General features: G+C 53.0%; 6 protein-coding genes across 6 annotated transcripts; 4 read left to right on the top strand and 2 right to left on the bottom strand.

Moving 5' to 3' along the window:
- Positions 1–514: 514 nt before the first annotated feature.
- Positions 515–1,323, top strand: nctA (negative cofactor 2 transcription regulator complex subunit BUR6; the record flags this gene model as incomplete). Its single annotated transcript, XM_043303885.1, has 2 exons — positions 515–992; positions 1,061–1,323. The coding sequence occupies 2 exons, from the start codon at positions 515–517 to the stop codon at positions 1,321–1,323; spliced, it is 741 nt and encodes a 246-aa protein (XP_043159820.1).
- Positions 1,324–1,964: 641 nt separating this feature from the next.
- Positions 1,965–4,775, top strand: Asppvi_008002 (uncharacterized protein; the record flags this gene model as incomplete). Its single annotated transcript, XM_043303884.1, has 5 exons — positions 1,965–1,973; positions 2,046–2,153; positions 2,220–2,908; positions 2,968–3,189; positions 3,251–4,775. The coding sequence occupies 5 exons, from the start codon at positions 1,965–1,967 to the stop codon at positions 4,773–4,775; spliced, it is 2,553 nt and encodes an 850-aa protein (XP_043159819.1).
- Positions 4,776–5,757: 982 nt separating this feature from the next.
- Asppvi_008001 (putative MFS transporter) lies at positions 5,758–7,496 on the top strand (the record flags this gene model as incomplete). The annotated part of the gene is made up of 2 exons (XM_043303883.1): positions 5,758–6,443; positions 6,464–7,496. 2 exons carry the CDS (start codon positions 5,758–5,760, stop codon positions 7,494–7,496), a joined length of 1,719 nt encoding a protein of 572 aa, XP_043159818.1.
- A 1,095-nt stretch (positions 7,497–8,591) lies between these two features.
- On the top strand, positions 8,592–9,724 carry Asppvi_008000 (lysophosphatidic acid acyltransferase LOA1; the record flags this gene model as incomplete). Its single annotated transcript, XM_043303882.1, has 3 exons — positions 8,592–8,622; positions 8,682–8,919; positions 8,986–9,724. 3 exons carry the CDS (start codon positions 8,592–8,594, stop codon positions 9,722–9,724), a joined length of 1,008 nt encoding a protein of 335 aa, XP_043159817.1.
- Positions 9,725–10,062: 338 nt separating this feature from the next.
- Positions 10,063–12,014, bottom strand: ilv3 (dihydroxy-acid dehydratase ILV3; the record flags this gene model as incomplete). The annotated part of the gene is made up of 3 exons (XM_043303881.1): positions 10,063–10,111; positions 10,172–11,887; positions 11,959–12,014. 3 exons carry the CDS (start codon positions 12,012–12,014, stop codon positions 10,063–10,065), a joined length of 1,821 nt encoding a protein of 606 aa, XP_043159816.1.
- Positions 12,015–12,726: 712 nt separating this feature from the next.
- Asppvi_007998 (putative protein kinase) lies at positions 12,727–14,796 on the bottom strand (the record flags this gene model as incomplete). Its single annotated transcript, XM_043303880.1, has 2 exons — positions 12,727–13,274; positions 13,332–14,796. 2 exons carry the CDS (start codon positions 14,794–14,796, stop codon positions 12,727–12,729), a joined length of 2,013 nt encoding a protein of 670 aa, XP_043159815.1.
- Between the last annotated feature and the right edge of the window lie 726 nt (positions 14,797–15,522).

The raw sequence follows: 15,522 nt of genomic DNA, 5'->3' as shown, positions 1-15,522 counted from the left end.
CGCGAGAGTAGAAGGCGGGCGCAGGGTTAAAAAGGGCAGCTGCTGCCCCGGAAGAAAGAAACCCGGCCTGTTCTTCTGATACCTGTTATCGACACAGCTTTTCCACCCTTTTGCACACGCACTCTTCAGATTCCCTCTACTACCTGTCGGTACTTGCTGCTGAAGAAGCTCGGGCCATCCGTGGCGCGCGATCTAAACATTTATTATTATTTATTATCATCCTTAGCATTTGGCTGCCGTCGCGACTGTCATTTTATCACCCCAAGTCCCCCAAGGCATTGAGGTCTTTTCAGGGACGCKGTGATATTCACTTCACAATTGCTTGACGTTCTTTTTGTGATGTATCTACTCGAGTCCMGTTATATGTCCTCATACATATACGTGAAGTCAACTTAAGACCGCCCCMGGAGAACAAGGTACCTACTCCATACTGCAACGATACGCCCCAAACTCGACTACGGCAGAGTCTACATACACAAAGGGAAATAGCCATTGCTAAAGCATCATCCTAGCAATGACAGATCAGGACAGCACCTACAGACCCCGTTCACCCGATCTTTCCACCTTCCAGTCCTCTATTCCTCCCGCCGTCAACTCTCCCATCTATCCTCTGGCGAGTCCTCTGGCACACCGCGCTTCTTACGACTCCTCGCCTTTCTTTACCCCGCAATATCAGCAACCACCGGCCCCGCTTGGTCGGGTCTCTCAGCAGTACATACCACCATTCATAGACCCAAACTCTCCTCTTTCACCAGACATGGCTCGTCGATCCTCGCGTCTAGCACGCGCAACCGAGGTCGCACCCATGCCAGAGGTCGCATACGCACAGCCGGTACTCTCGGAAGAGCCCCAGCAGCTCCCACCAGCACCGCAACCCAACCCGGTGGCCAGCATTGAGGTGAAGACCAAGTTTCCCGTTGCGCGTATCAAGCGTATCATGCAAGCAGACGAGGATGTCGGAAAGGTGGCACAAGTCACTCCCATTGCTGTCTGTACGTGTATCCCACTTCATTTCATCCCCAGGCCTCTTGAACGTATACTGACTGCTGTCGTGTCATAGCGAAAGCTTTAGAACTCTTCATGATCTCTCTGGTCACCAAGGCGGCCAAAGAAGCTAGAGACCGCAATTCAAAACGCGTGACCGCGTCGCATCTGAAACAAGCGGTCGTCAAGGATGAGGTTCTGGATTTCCTGGCCGACATCATCGCCAAGGTCCCCGACCAACCTAGCAGTGGAAGGAAGCATGATGATGATGGTAGCGACCAGAACGAGCAACCAAAACGAAAGCGAGGCGGGCGGCGGCCCAAGGATGATAGTGATTAGGTCTTATCTTCAATTCTGGGACATGGACCTTCTTTCATCTTCTCTTTCTTTTTCTTCATGAACGACTTGATGGGTGATATCTTAGACGGGAATGGAGAGCGGGCGTATACTCATTTGGCGTTATGCTGGTACGCATGGTCGGGCTTGCATCTATTTCTGTTGATGTGAATAAGTACTTTTAGCTCTGGTTCATCGCCGTTGGTTTCTGGATCTGAGTCCATTTGTCTTCTCAATTTCTTTCTATTCTCGCTGGGCAGTGCCCAGTCTTACTGTTGTACCTCATTGGCTTGCGAGGATGCAGCATGATTCTTGACAACTGTCAGGATGGATGATCAATAGTTCATGAATCACATCAAGAGTATGATTATTGGGCCAGAAATGCAGGCCCTCGTTGTCAAAGCCTCGTCCCAATGGTGCGTCTCGATTGCGCGTAGTGGGAGACTTGGAGTACATGGCTCTATACCTGAAAAGGACTCGTGGGTCAACCTGCATGGTCTATCCCCTAGGACGTGACTGCGCTATTCCCCTTTAGGCACTACTGTTGTCTCAAGCCCACTGCTCCTCTATCCTCAGCCTTCTCTTGACCAGGCGATTGTGGTCGACGAAGGATATCAGAAGTAATATGCTGCTGTCTCAGAACGATGGACTTTGTATGTTCCGGCTTTCTGACTCTGCGTCCCTTGACCTCTCGCCAGATCTCTCTCGCAACTAACTGATAACAGTGGTCTCGTCTAATTGGCGGCTCCCGTTCGCTGTCAACCAAGAGCTTTCGTGCTACGTCGCCCACTGAGAGATTAACAGCTTTCAAGCAGACGTGTAATACTCTGCAAGTAGGTCTTGTTTTGTGTCGGCGGATTTAAAAGCGGGAAGGCTAACCCTCCCGTCCCCTTCGACAGCAAATATGGCGTTCCACCACCACCCCGTCCGGAAACCTATCAGCTGGAGCTCAAGCGCGCATCTACATTGAACGACTGAACTCCATCCTGAGCGACGAATCGCGAGGTCCCGCCCCTCACCCATGCCTAGCATATGCTGCATCCTCCCAGATCTTTGTGACTATCACGAAAGTCACGTTATCGTCCTACGATGGTGGCCAGGTTGGCACGCTCCGGGCCGCGGCTATCTTCTTCAACACCCTGATCGATTCGGAGGTGGATGGTGTCGTTGACAACCGGCTATTTGCGCGGGCTTTAGTGGATTTGGTCAGACGCGCAGACAAGCATGACGAGGATGTCGAAGGCAGGCTGGTGGAGCTCTTGTTTGGTGTCGCAAATAACATACGTTTACAGCCTAGCATATTACCAGCCTGGTTTGCTCCAAGGTCTGAAGACCAGGATAAGGAGAGACAAGCCAATGCAGGGACGGAATTCGCTGGCGCAACGAGGACAAACGACTTTCCTTTATTTTATCTGTTGGTGCAATACGTGCATCATGCCGGCAGGGCGGGCGATTTCGCTCGCACGGGCCTACTGTATCTGATTGAAACAGCGTCTAGGTCCAAGATTCTGGAAAGATGGTTGATCGAAAGTGATCTTGCGACTCTTATGGCTACGGGTCTAGGCGCGCTGTACAGTCAGCTGGGCAGGTTAGTGGACGATGATAAGGCTCGAACTGAGACCTGGTCCGGACTAACAGATACCCTAGCCTGTCCTTTGGTACGACCGAAGAAGAAAACCTTCCACATATCATCGCGTTATCGGACCATGCAAGACATGAAAGTGCCCTTCCCCCGGGCCTCGATTCGACCATGGATTCGTTCATGTCATATCTCCTGTTCTGGCAGGACACGATCGACCATTGTAAATCTGCGGAAGTGAATGGTACTCTCTTGGATCATTTCCAGGTCTTGTTTCTAGAGCAACTTCTGTTAGTTCCCCCTTTTCCAGCAGTCCTGACTGACCTTCCTGGTATTTTCTGACTATGCTAGGTACCCATCGCTCCTGGAATCATCCGACGTGGAAGGTGGCTCTACTGCCGCAGTCCTCACATATTTATACCGTATTCTTGAGTCAATCGAACAACATGACCTAGTTCATCGCATTCTTCATTTCTTGCTTGCGTCGCCATCCGACTCCGAGCTTATGTCAAAAGTGGACATGTCGTCCAGTCGACGAAAGTCTCTGGACGTCTTGGCTGCCTTCACGGAGGGAGCGGCTCGGCCATCTCCATCTCTCTTCAACCTCAGAGACCTTGCGCTTCTTGGACTTCAATCAACCAATCGTCAAACGGTGCTGGCTACGCTACGTTTGCTGACAGTTGTCTTGCAACGACATCACTCTTTCGCCCGGTCCTTGGTCCGGACGGATTCAAGTCAACCTGCTAAGCAGCGAACTGTTGGTGCACTAAATGCCGAGCTCGCACAGCTCCTCGGTTTGGCCACATCGATTGTCCACGACCCCACGCTGAATGATTCTTTTGAGAATTATCTGAAGGACGCCTCCTGGATACTGGAGGCGCGCCTCAGTATGTTGCCGGCGGAAGATGATTTTGAGGATGATCGACCATTACAACTGCGAAAAGAGGATCCCATCCTGCGGGAACTGCTGAACCTGCTAGGCACATTTTTCACCAACAGTGTGATTGTGAATCTGGCGGTGACAGAAGTCCTGAAGAGCATCGCTTCCTCGCATCTTGTATCTCTTGATGGCTGGCTTCTGGTCGATCCGATGAAATATGATTACAGCGCCGCGCCTACAACTGAGAGTGATTCGACCCTCGAAATATTGGAACAAATACAGCTAGCCTATCACGAACCCAACTGGTCCAGCGTTGACGTCCCCATGCTCACCTGTGTCCTACACAGACTCGTGCAGCAGATACAGGGATGGCGCAGGGACATATCAGACTTTGATATACTGATTGCAGCTCGGCGCGACCTGCTCCACCAAGAAAACGACCCCAGGCAATCCCCTAGCCGGTCCCGACAAGCCTCTGTACCTCCCACAGGTGGTTCTTCCGAGAAACCAATTGCACGAATGGCGCAAGTGGGGTCTGACTTTGGATCTCCCCGCGGAAGAGCAGCCCGACCCCTGGACGTGCAGAGTGTTGCATCCACACCACAGCGCGCTGCGGCTAGATCACCAGCGCGGGATCAATCTGTACTATCCGCCGCTACCCGGGAATCGTCCATGACCCGGCAATCTGCTGCAGAGGAGCTGCGCAAGCGACTGGCAGAGCCTTTGCAAGTGAGACCACAACCACAGCGGCCCCGAAGCGACGCAGATGAGGCTGGGGACGTCACAGAACCAGCCGGCGGTCATACAGACCTCTCAGAGGACGCGATCGTGGACGATCCATCCGAATCAGCAACACTGGGACATGTCCTGACTAATACTGTTATCTTGTATGAGTTTCTCCTGGAGCTATCGGCGATTGTACAAGCACGGGGAAGTCTGTATGAAGAGGCGGGGTTTCCGGAGCTGACGCTGCAGCCTGATAGTAGCCAAAATTAGCTGGGCTGTGCAAAGAAGTTGTGGGCAGGTACCACGACTGGAACAGGATACCCATTTAACATTTGTTTTACGCGGTACAGTAGAGTATAGAAGTAGTATTGGACATATACAGAGTATTCCAAGTTCCTTTCTGTTTGACCAAAATCTATTACTGCTATCCCGAGCAGAGAGATATCTTATTTCCATTTTCATCGGATATCCAGGATCAATTTTAAAGATGGTACTCCAGCGCATCCCATTGGTGCCTATTTATGCCTGAGGCCCACTCTCGTCGGGCACTAAAATGACCCCTGAGTTCAGTTCGTGTGGGCAAAGCACGGTGCCTGATTGGCTAGCGCCACGTGCTGAATTCAAATTTGGAGTCAAAGTTGCGATTTCTTTACGTATTCATCGATAAAATATTGCAGACTTCATAAAGGACAGGACAAGGAAATAAAGCTGGGGAAGAGAATACCATTGTGTTACGTACGGATTCATTGCAGCTGGAAAGGTGGGTGACCGGAGTGAGTCTGACTGTACCTTAGAAATAGGAGATGGCTTCGTCATCCACATCGCTTGTCCGGCTCAAACATTCGCGTCAAAAGGGGCTTCTGGTCTCCTATTGATTACAGGTGCATTATTAGGGACTTGACTACTGGACTATGTATATCGGCTTGCAGTGGAGCCTTGTCACGATGGCCGGTGGCTTACTCCTTATTGTATTTCAATTTCTGATTTCCATTTCCGGTCGTCCAGCTTCTAGCTCTCTCTGACTTCAGGCCCCGCTTCCACTCCCCTGTGACCCTGTCAATTATCAGACCTGTAGGCCGCCACATATCCGATTTGACCAGAAATGATGTCGACCTAGTTGGCATCTACGTAATTGCGGTCTATATACGGCGCACAAGGACAACTACGGACTACGGTAGCGGAGCACATCACCACTTACTACGACGGAGAAAGAGCTTCTGCTACGGAATACAGGCAATGATCCGCGCTAGCCATGGCTGCCGACGCCCATGATCCTCTCGACCGCGAGGACGCCCCGTTCCTCACTTCTTCCCCCGAAAGTAGCGCCTCCAATCGTCGTACCGGGGACCAGGACGACGAAGCGGAACTTAAGCATGTCTACAGCGTTAACGAGGACGACGATGATGACGTCGACGAGCGCAGTGGGACCCAGACAATTGAGAGAATCCGCTTCCGCTTCATGGTTACCCTCTTTGCCATGATCCTCGCGTTCGAGGTTGGCATCGTGATGGCCCATGGGCCCATGACTCGCATCTACGAGTCTATCGCCTGTCGGCAGTACTACGCCGAGTATGACCCGCGTCAGATCGCGGCCGACGGGCAGGTGCCTGAGTCGCTGTGCAAGATCAAAGAGGTGCAGACGGAGCTGGCGGCCGTGAAAGGGTACAAGGAGTTCTTTGACGGGGTTTTAAGTGCGTTTCTGGCGATTCCGTACGGTCTGCTGGCGGACCGGATCGGGAGGAAGCCGATTATCTGTCTGAGTATTCCAGCTTTTGCGCTCAATACGGGGATCATGCTTGCGGTCATGTGGTATTCCGATATCTTCCCGCTGAGGGCGGTTTGGGCGTCTTGTCTCGCTTGGTTGTTGGGTGGGGGGCCTGTTGTTGCCTTTGCGATTATCTGGACCATGATGTCAGATGTTACGCCGGCGGATGAAAGGTAGGATCCCATGTCTGCAGGGCTGCGATGTTCTTCCGATTCGGGGTGGTCAGTATGGGCGCCGACTTTGCCTCCAGCGCTGTCAGTTCATGGATGATGACGTGGGATCCATGGCTGCCCCTCATGATCGGATGGGGCATTGTTCTGGCTGGTGTTCTTTGCGCGATCACACTCCCTGAAACCATGCATGTTTCTTCCGCTCGGCGTACAGAACGCTCGGCAAGCGTGGAACTCGCCCACCTGGCGTCTGAGAATGGCGACCAGAAGGGGGCTATACAGAAAGAGGAGCGGCAGATGCATCCTGATGATAGTGATGTGGATAGCGTCGAAGGCGATCAATTACCCTTCGCCTTGCGATCTGCAGCCAAACGGCCCTTCCTGCGGAGGATGTACTCTCGCAGTCGGCAGTATCTCACACCTTACTCTTTCATCTTTCGCAACAACCAGATTATACTTCTCCTCACGGCTTTTCTAGTCTACCGACTCAGCCGTGGCTCGTCCTGGTTTCTGGTCCAGTACATTTCGACTCGGTATAAATGGACCCTCGCGGAAGCCAACCTTTTCACCTCCTTCAAACCCGCCCTGTCCATCCCACTCTTCCTGTTCATCTTGCCGGCACTGTCGCGGCATCTCCTTCGCAGCATGCACACGAGCAAGAAGGATCTCCAGCTGGCCCGCGTCAGCATTATCTGCCTCTGCCTGGGTACACTGGGGATCGGGCTGTCTCCATCCATTGCCACGTTGGTCCCCAGTCTGCTTGTGCAGACGGCGGGATCAGGCTTCCTCGACTTGATCCGGTCATTGATCACGACAATGGTGAAACAAGAAGAGACTGCGAGGTTGTTTACTATTATTGAAATTCTGCAGGCTGTGGGTAACGTTATCGCCAGTTTGTCCATCACTACGGTGTTCCAGTTGGGTCTGGAGCTAGGTGGTTCCTGGATCGGCCTCGCCTGGATGATGACAAGTACAGCATTTGCATTAGTCGGCGTCGCGGTCTGGTGTGTCAGATTGCCTCCAGTTGTCGAGGGTAAACGTGAGGCTGAAGTCTGATTTCAATGCATTTTTGGTTCCGTCGGAACGGACTTGGTCATAGCATGGCGTTTTGTATATAGATGGCTCTATTTTCTTCACCATAGCTTTTTATCTGTAATATAGACATTTCATTCATCATATTTGATCCGACATTGAGAAGCATGCTGTATCTATCTGAATAGTCCGTAGTCCGGTCGCCAAACGCGAGCTTTGAGTCAGGTGACTTCGCTTAAGCGTCCTACCACACCATTTTTCTCGTTGGCGCAGTTTACCTTCTTAATCCCTTTTGCTGTCAACAGCATGACACCCGGATTTGCGTCTCGAGATGATCTGATTGATTGTCTCAAAATCTGCGTTGAGAAGCTATAATGCAGGGCTTCTACAATACAGTGTATCAAGGACAAATATGGGAGGCTATAGCAATAGGTAAGGACCGCGATGCTCTCTGTCTTTCTTCCCTTCTTAAGATGAACAACCTTTCGCATATGTCTTACCTTACATACATATTGTAAGCCTGGTGACTTGTTTTTACCTCATTCTGAAGAAAACAACCTCTCAGCTGGATGTTTGATATCAACAATGTTGAAGCAGTGCTGACTGAGTGGCAGATACGGTATTCCCTACAGGCTCGACAGACGATGTCTCCTGAGAGATGGCATCATGGATTGCACGCTAAAGACTGTTAACGGCTTAGTTATCTTAGATCAGTTATTTTGTAGCATTTAGTTCCATTAGATATCTGCCTCCTATCTCAAAGTTCCATTCTTCTTCGACTTTCTCCTCAGGCCTCAACAGATTGTATAGGGTTAGCGCCATGTGGTATCCCGAAACGGGTCTCTCACATGTGACAATTGAACAGCGTCATCTTACTCCCGTGCACTGCAATATTTCGTACAATTGCACGGGCTGAGATCCTCCCTTTGACTCGCTCATCTCTTTTCCGATAAGGACCCTTGGTGCGCGCAGCGACTCGTTCAGCTGCAAAAGTTCAGCCTAATTATCACCTCGCTCGTGTCACCTCCGAGCAATGGCCGCAGTGCGTTCTAAGTAGATACCGCTTTTGCTGCCCATTTTCGCCCTTACTACCACAACGTCTTGACGCACCATTCCGCTATGGAGAAGTTCTCACAATTTCGAGATCGAGGTTTGTAACGCTCTTGTCTACCACTTATTCTCATGAAGGCTAAGTACCCGTGGTTGCAGGATCGGGCATCGCACCATTTCTTCCCATCCCCTCTCAGCCGCTGGGCTGGAAGCTCCCTCTCGGAATCTTTTTATTCTGCTTTCGCCTTCCGTTGCTCCTCTTTGTGTGCTTGAGTTATTTCCTCCTGCTTCAATGGTTGCCGATAGGCTCGTTAGGGAAGAAGGCTTCGCTGTGGTGTATCCTCGGCGTTCCCAGTATCTGGTGGATTGACCTCCAAGTGGACGGTGTGAGAAAGGGGTGCGCGGCCTTCCCGTTCCATTCACTACATACTCACCGCAGAACTGACCAAGTCCGACTCCCCAGATCGCTCTCAAGACAACACCAAGCCCGCCTCCCCGGGCCCGGCTCCGTGATCGCCTCGTCCTTCACCTCCCCCATCGACCCGCTCTACCTGGCAGCCATCTTCGACCCCGTCTTCACAGTCTCATACCCGAATTCGCGCCGGGTCGAACACATCTCGCTTTTCCAGGCTATCCTGCGCGCATTTGCCGCCCCGCAAGTAAGACCGTCGCCCGGCGCGCGCCTCGTCGACATCGCAAGTCTTCTGGAAAAGTATCCCGGCCGGCCCATCGTTACCTTCCCCGAGTGCACCACGACCAACGCACGCGGGGTCCTGCCGCTGAGCTACTCGCTTCTGGGCGTTCCCCCGACAACCAAGATCTTCCCTATCAGCTTGCGGTATACGCCGGGGGATGTGGTGACACCACTGCCGGGGAGCTACCTGAGTTTTCTGTGGAAGCTGTTGAGTAAACCGACGCATTGCATACGTGTCCGGATCGCGGAGTGTGTGGTCCGGGGAGAGATGAGTGCTGCGGACAAGGCGGGGGCGTCCAAGCTTGCCCGCCAGACAAGCTACGATACCAATTACTTTGACACCTTGGAGCCGAGCGACGGAGGTGCCCTTGCTCCTGGTGAGAAGGCGCTCCTGGATCAGGTCGCGGATGCTCTGGCTCGGCTGGGCAGGGTGAAACGTGTGGGATTGGGGGTCAAGGAGAAGCAGGATTTTCTTCGCTCGTGGACGAAGACGAGGCGGACGTGGTGAATCTGCCGACTAAGATTCTTCTTCCATTTCGTTTATAGATGTCTATATTAGGTTTCTGTAGATTAGTCGGTTCTTAAAGCTTCATAGGCTAGTTCGGCAGCAGCCGGCTTGCATCGATGCAACGGAGCTGCGAGGATAGGTCGATGAGCACCAGCCAGGATGGCCTCGTACAATCAGTCTAGTCGAGAAAAAGGAAAAAGGTATCTGTAATTAATGCGCCTAGTCACACATGTAAAACTATCACTTTTCTGTTTCTTTGGTACGACTTTGAAAGAAACAGGTCTTTTGCAAATCCCAACACAGACATTATCCAATTCAAAGTTCCTCTCTTTGGACGTTTATTCTACAGAGTCAGTAATGCAGCCGTGGCTGGCATCCTTGACGGTTCTACAGGCGGTCAGTATGTCATCATAGGAAAAGACAAGCAGAAAGTGGTCAAGCACATACCTAGCGTATTTACCCAGGGTACCTCTCATCGTAAGACCAGTCTGAGGCAGCTTGCCGGCGTCCCGAAGAGCCTCCCACTCCTGTCTACGGCGAGCAAGCTCGGTCTCGTCAACTTCGAGGTCGAGCAGACGCTTCTCAGCGTCAATGGTGATGGTGTCACCATCCTTGACGAGACCGATGGGGCCACCCACCGCGGCCTCGGGCACGATGTGACCGATCAGGAAGCCATGAGAGCCACCGGAGAAGCGGCCGTCGGTGATGAGAGCGCAGGAGGAGCCGAGGCCGGCGCCCATGAGGGCAGAGGAGGGCTTGAGCATCTCCGGCATGCCAGGTCCGCCCTTGGGGCCGGTGTAGCGGATGACGACGACGGTCTTCTCCTCCTTTTTGATCTCGTTGCGCTCGAGCGCGGCGATGAAGTCGTCCTCGTGGTCGAAGACGCGGGCCTTTCCGACGAACCGGGTGCCTTCCTTGCCGGTGATCTTGCCGACGGAGCCGCCGGGGGCCAGGGAGCCGCGGAGGATCTGGATGTGGCCGGTCTTCTTGATCGGGTTGGACAGGGGCCGGATGATCTTCTGGTCGGCGGGGAAGTCGGGGGCTTTCTCGAGGTTCTTGGCAAGGGTTTCACCCGTGACGGTCATGCCGGAGCCGTCGATGACACCTTCCTTGATCAGGAATTTGAGCAGGGCCGGGGTGCCGCCGATGTTGTGCAGGTCGGCCATGACGTACTTGCCCGATGGCTTGAGGTCGGCGAGGAATGGGGTGCGGTCCGAGACCTTCTGGAAGTCCTCGATGTCGAGCTTGATGCCAACCGAGTCGGCGATGGCGATCAGGTGGAGGACGGCATTGGTCGAGCCTCCGGTGATGTTGACGACGATCATGGCGTTCTCGAAGGCCTGGCGGGTCAGGATGTCCGAGGGCCGAATGTCCTCCTTGAGCAGCCGCTTGATGGCCTCACCGGCAGCCAAGCACTCGAGGTCCTTGGCCTTGGACTCGGCCGGGTTCGACGAGGAGCCGGGCAGCGTCATGCCCATAACCTCGATGGCGGTCGCCATGGTGTTTGCCGTGTACATACCGCCACAGGCACCGCCACCGGGGCAGGCGTTGCGGATGATGTCGAAGCGCTGGTTCTCGGTGATCTCGCCGGTCAGGAACTGTCCGTACGCCTGGAAGGCCGAGACGATATCGATGTCGGCATTGTTCTGAGTCTTGGCGCAGCCGGGCTTGATGGTACCGCCGTACACCATCAGACTGGGGCGGTTGACACGGCCCATGGCCATCAACACACCGGGCATGTTCTTGTCGCAACCGGGGATACTGATGTTGGCGTCGTACCACTGACCACCCATGACGGTTTCGATGGAGTCGGCAATCAGGTCACGGCTCTGCAGGGAGAACCGCATTCCCTTGGTACCCATACTGATGGCGTCGCTGACACCAACGGTGTTAAACTGGAAGCCGACCAGACCGGCCTTTTGTACACCTTCACGCACCCGGTTGCTGAGATCGAGCAGGTGCATGTTGCAGGGGTTGCCGTTGTACCAGACAGACGAAATACCGACCTGCGCCTTGTTCATGTCCTCCTCTGTGAGGCCCGTAGCGTACAGCATGGCCTGGGAAGCACCCTGCGAGATGGGTTGTGTGACATTGCGGGAGACTTTATTCAGAGCGGCGTCTTCGCTATCTTTGTGTCTGGGGAGAGTAGTGGAGAGGGAACGGCTGGATCAAGTTCGATCGTTAGCAGCGATCCTTCTTAGCACAAAAGATCTATTCAGAGCAGCATTGCCTACCGAGAGAAGCTCCGGAGAGCCGAGGGCAGACGCCCTCTGGTCTGAGAGAGAAGCATGGCAGTCAACGATGGAAATCAAGTTGACGACGGCCAATGACCTGCGAGAAAGATGAATTAGATTGTCAGGCTCCCGGGATTCTGGAGGTAGCTGTAAGGTATCAGACTTTCGGGAGGTTATGATTTTGAGAATCGGAGAATCGATGGCTCATTATTGCTGCTGCGGGAGAGCTGGAGAAAGGTGATTCCGCCGGCCCCGGAGTCCTGCTGCTTCTCCCCGACGCCGCCCTCCGATGCCGGCAGCAGCCAATCCACAGCCGAGGATTGTCAGCATCACGATAGAGCTACTGTGTACGCACTGTATATCGTTTATCGGGTACTTCAACATACCATGACTCATAACTCAGTTTTATTTGAAGACATGACACCCCCGATCAAAAGTCTGAGCTATCGTAGCCTTCAACGCAAACCCATACCAAGTACATCATACTTCAGGGAACATAAGACCTGGGCCATGAGAAGTAGAATATGACGAAAACAAGAAAGGAGGAGGAAAAAACACCATATCTAGGGGGTATAAAATCTCTGGTCTAGCCAAAGTAATCCAAGAATGTAAAAAGTGAATGCAAAAGGAAAATCGTAAGCATGAAGACCCATCGTCTCTCGGAACCCATCACCATATGACCATGTATCGCTCAGAATTAGCAGAAATAGAAATGCAAGAATAATGAAATCTGAGAAACGAAAGTATACAACGCGCAAGAGACCAGCTCTACGGCACTTCCCTGTCCCCTCGCTTGAGCCCACCCGGAACATCAATTGCATCTTTGACCCACTCCAGGGACGCAATCTCGTCCAGGCCCTTTCGCCTGGTGTTGCGCTTCAGTAGGCCCTCGACGCACTCACGAGCACCTTCGAGGTCCTTTCCCTTGACAGGATCCCACTCGCCATCACTGTCGGCATATCTATACCAGGCCCATTCGCATCGAGCGATGCGGTGGGGTGTCCGGGCTCGAAGTTTCTCGGGATCGCCCCGGGCACCAGGCAATGCATCAAACGGCAACCGATTCTCCATCATGGCATAGAGGAGCACTCCCAGGGCCCATGCATCAGTCGATCGTCCGTCGTATGGTTGTCCCATCAGAATCTCCGGCGCCGCGTAGTCTTCACTTCCACAGCGGGTCTGAAGCAACGGACTTTCAGGAGGCTCGGGAATGCGTCTGGAAAGACCCAGATCGCTCAACGTGACAACAGCGCGGTCATATGTGCGCCAATCAGTAATCTTTTCCATCGCTGTGGGAGGAAGCGTGACAAGCACGTCTGTAAAGCAATCAGTCGGCCGTTTCCATCATAACAAAAGGAGCTTGATCAGCTTACTCTCGAGTTTGATGTCTCGGTGCACAATGTAATTCCCATGCAGATACCGCACTGCGTCCACAAGTTCTGCGAAGATCCGGCGGATGATTGCTGGGCTCATAGGCTTGACACCCGATGCAGCAACATCGAAAAGGTCACCGCCAGGACAGTAATCCAGAACCAGAAGCGCACGCTTCTCGTCACTTCCAAACGCCTTGAGCTGCACAAGAGACGGATGGTTGACGGATTTGAGGATCTCCACTTCTCGCTTGAGGGAAACTTCCAGCCGCTCTTCATCTGCACCGCCAGCCGGTCCATACTCAATAATCTTGACAGCAACCAACTTCTGGGTTGTAGGTGCTAGGCCGTCCAAAACGAGACCATCGTGGACTTCGCTGCTTTCTCGGTTCTCCACGCGCACTGCCAGGGAGACTTGACTGAAAGTGCCCTGGCCCAATTGACGCAGCTTGCGATACTTTCGCGGTTGATCAGTGCGGATGGAGCGCACTGAATAAAACTCCTCCGACGCATCAGGCGACGGAGACTGAAGAATGACGGGTTCAACGTCGCCCGCTTCATTACCCCTGCTTCGGGGCGGAGTAGGGGGCCGCACGGTGGGTAAAGCAATGCCCCGCTGAATGGCCAGATATTCTTCGCGATGGAGGTTGGTTGATTTCGAATCAGTACTTACCGATGAAATCATACTCTGGGGTAAACCGGCTCCTGACACCGCGATTGGACGTGGCTTGATGGGCACACTTCGACCAGGGGGCACATACTCGCTGAGACTGCGATTGCGTGTATGTTTGTGCACCTGCTCTTGGCGACCCTTATCGGGTGACTCTGGAAACATTTCTGCAGCGGCTTTTCCCAAGGCCGGATATTGTTTGCTGCGCGATCGCGACTCGGCCGGCGCCAGCATCTGTGAAGAGTCACTGAGACGCAAGCTGAGGCTGGACCCGTTCCGTGACATGGCTGAAGGGGTGCGTGATAAGGATTGTGAGCCGCGCCGATGTCTCCAAGGAGTCACCCCACCAATCGGCGATGGCAGCGGCGTGATCTCGCCCATTGCCACTAATTGGGGAGATGATATTGACGCTGGTGAAAGCCCCTCATTAGGGGCCGAGCTAGCGAGAACCGCGCGAAGACTTGGGGTGCGCCGGGGAATACTTCCAGGCGAGAGGCTTTGATTTAAGAAGGGGTCATTCTCCTTGAGAGCGTCCATTGATACTGGTTCTGCGATATCCGTGCGAATATGAAGTGATGGTAGGCCGTGGTGGTGGTGCTGGTTTGCATTCGCTGGATCATGGTCTTTATATACCAGCGTCGAGTAACTCCTCCCGTCGCCATGGGTCAAGGATGGCGTAGTATTCGTCGCATTGTCAGTTGAAAGCGTTGTCGCATCGGCTTCGTGTAACCGGGGGAACTGGGTCAAAGGTAAAGATTGTGACCTGCCGGTCCACTGGCTCGAATCCGAGTCACTCATCGAAGAAATAAGAAAACCCCAGACTTTTTCTGGTTTTCTCAAAAAGTGTTTTTCTTTGTTACTGATTCTCACCGTGGGTTGCTCTTTGTCGCGCCGCTGAAGTGTCTGAACCAGACAGGAAAGATTGGTGTTTAGTAGTTGCGGGTGAGACCGGGCGCTTGGTTAGAGAATGTGACAGCCCCGGCGAACTATCATATCAAGCTTTAAGCAAATCAAGTCGTGCTTGGCAGATAATGAGCGCCCTAAGGCCCGGAGGTTTCAGGCGAAGATAAGGAACCCAGGGAATCCTTTATGGCTTTAGTCCGACCATGCAAGCGCTCGAAATTCGGAGGGATGAAGGAGAGAAAGGACGATGATGAAGGTCATCCAGAAGCCGGGCAGATAGACGAACACTAGGACACTAACGCGTCCATCTAATAAACTAATGATCTAATAATAATCTAACAGGAACATACTGGTCGTTAGCAGGAGCAGCTACTGCAAATGGTAGTTGATTGATGACGCCGCAGAAAAATCCATGCGGGGTCAGCTGATGGCCCATTCTGGATCTAGACTAGTCCTGTTGGACCAAAAGGGCAACTACCCCGCATTCAGTAAGGCTTGGGCTGTATGCGGTTAGCCATTATCAGGTACAGAGGAAGGCGTCGTCTTAATTAGGCAGTCAAAGTATTGGAACTACTCTGTAAAGAGTCCAAAAAAAAATGGAAATAGAGAATGGATTACATA

This window comes from Aspergillus pseudoviridinutans, assembly GCF_018340605.1.
Source record: "Aspergillus pseudoviridinutans IFM 55266 DNA, scaffold_5, whole genome shotgun sequence".
In the NCBI taxonomy this organism is placed as follows: domain Eukaryota; kingdom Fungi; phylum Ascomycota; class Eurotiomycetes; order Eurotiales; family Aspergillaceae; genus Aspergillus; species Aspergillus pseudoviridinutans.
The sequence above is the reverse complement of the archived record's forward strand: the minus strand, read 5'-3'. Positions and strand labels throughout refer to the sequence as shown.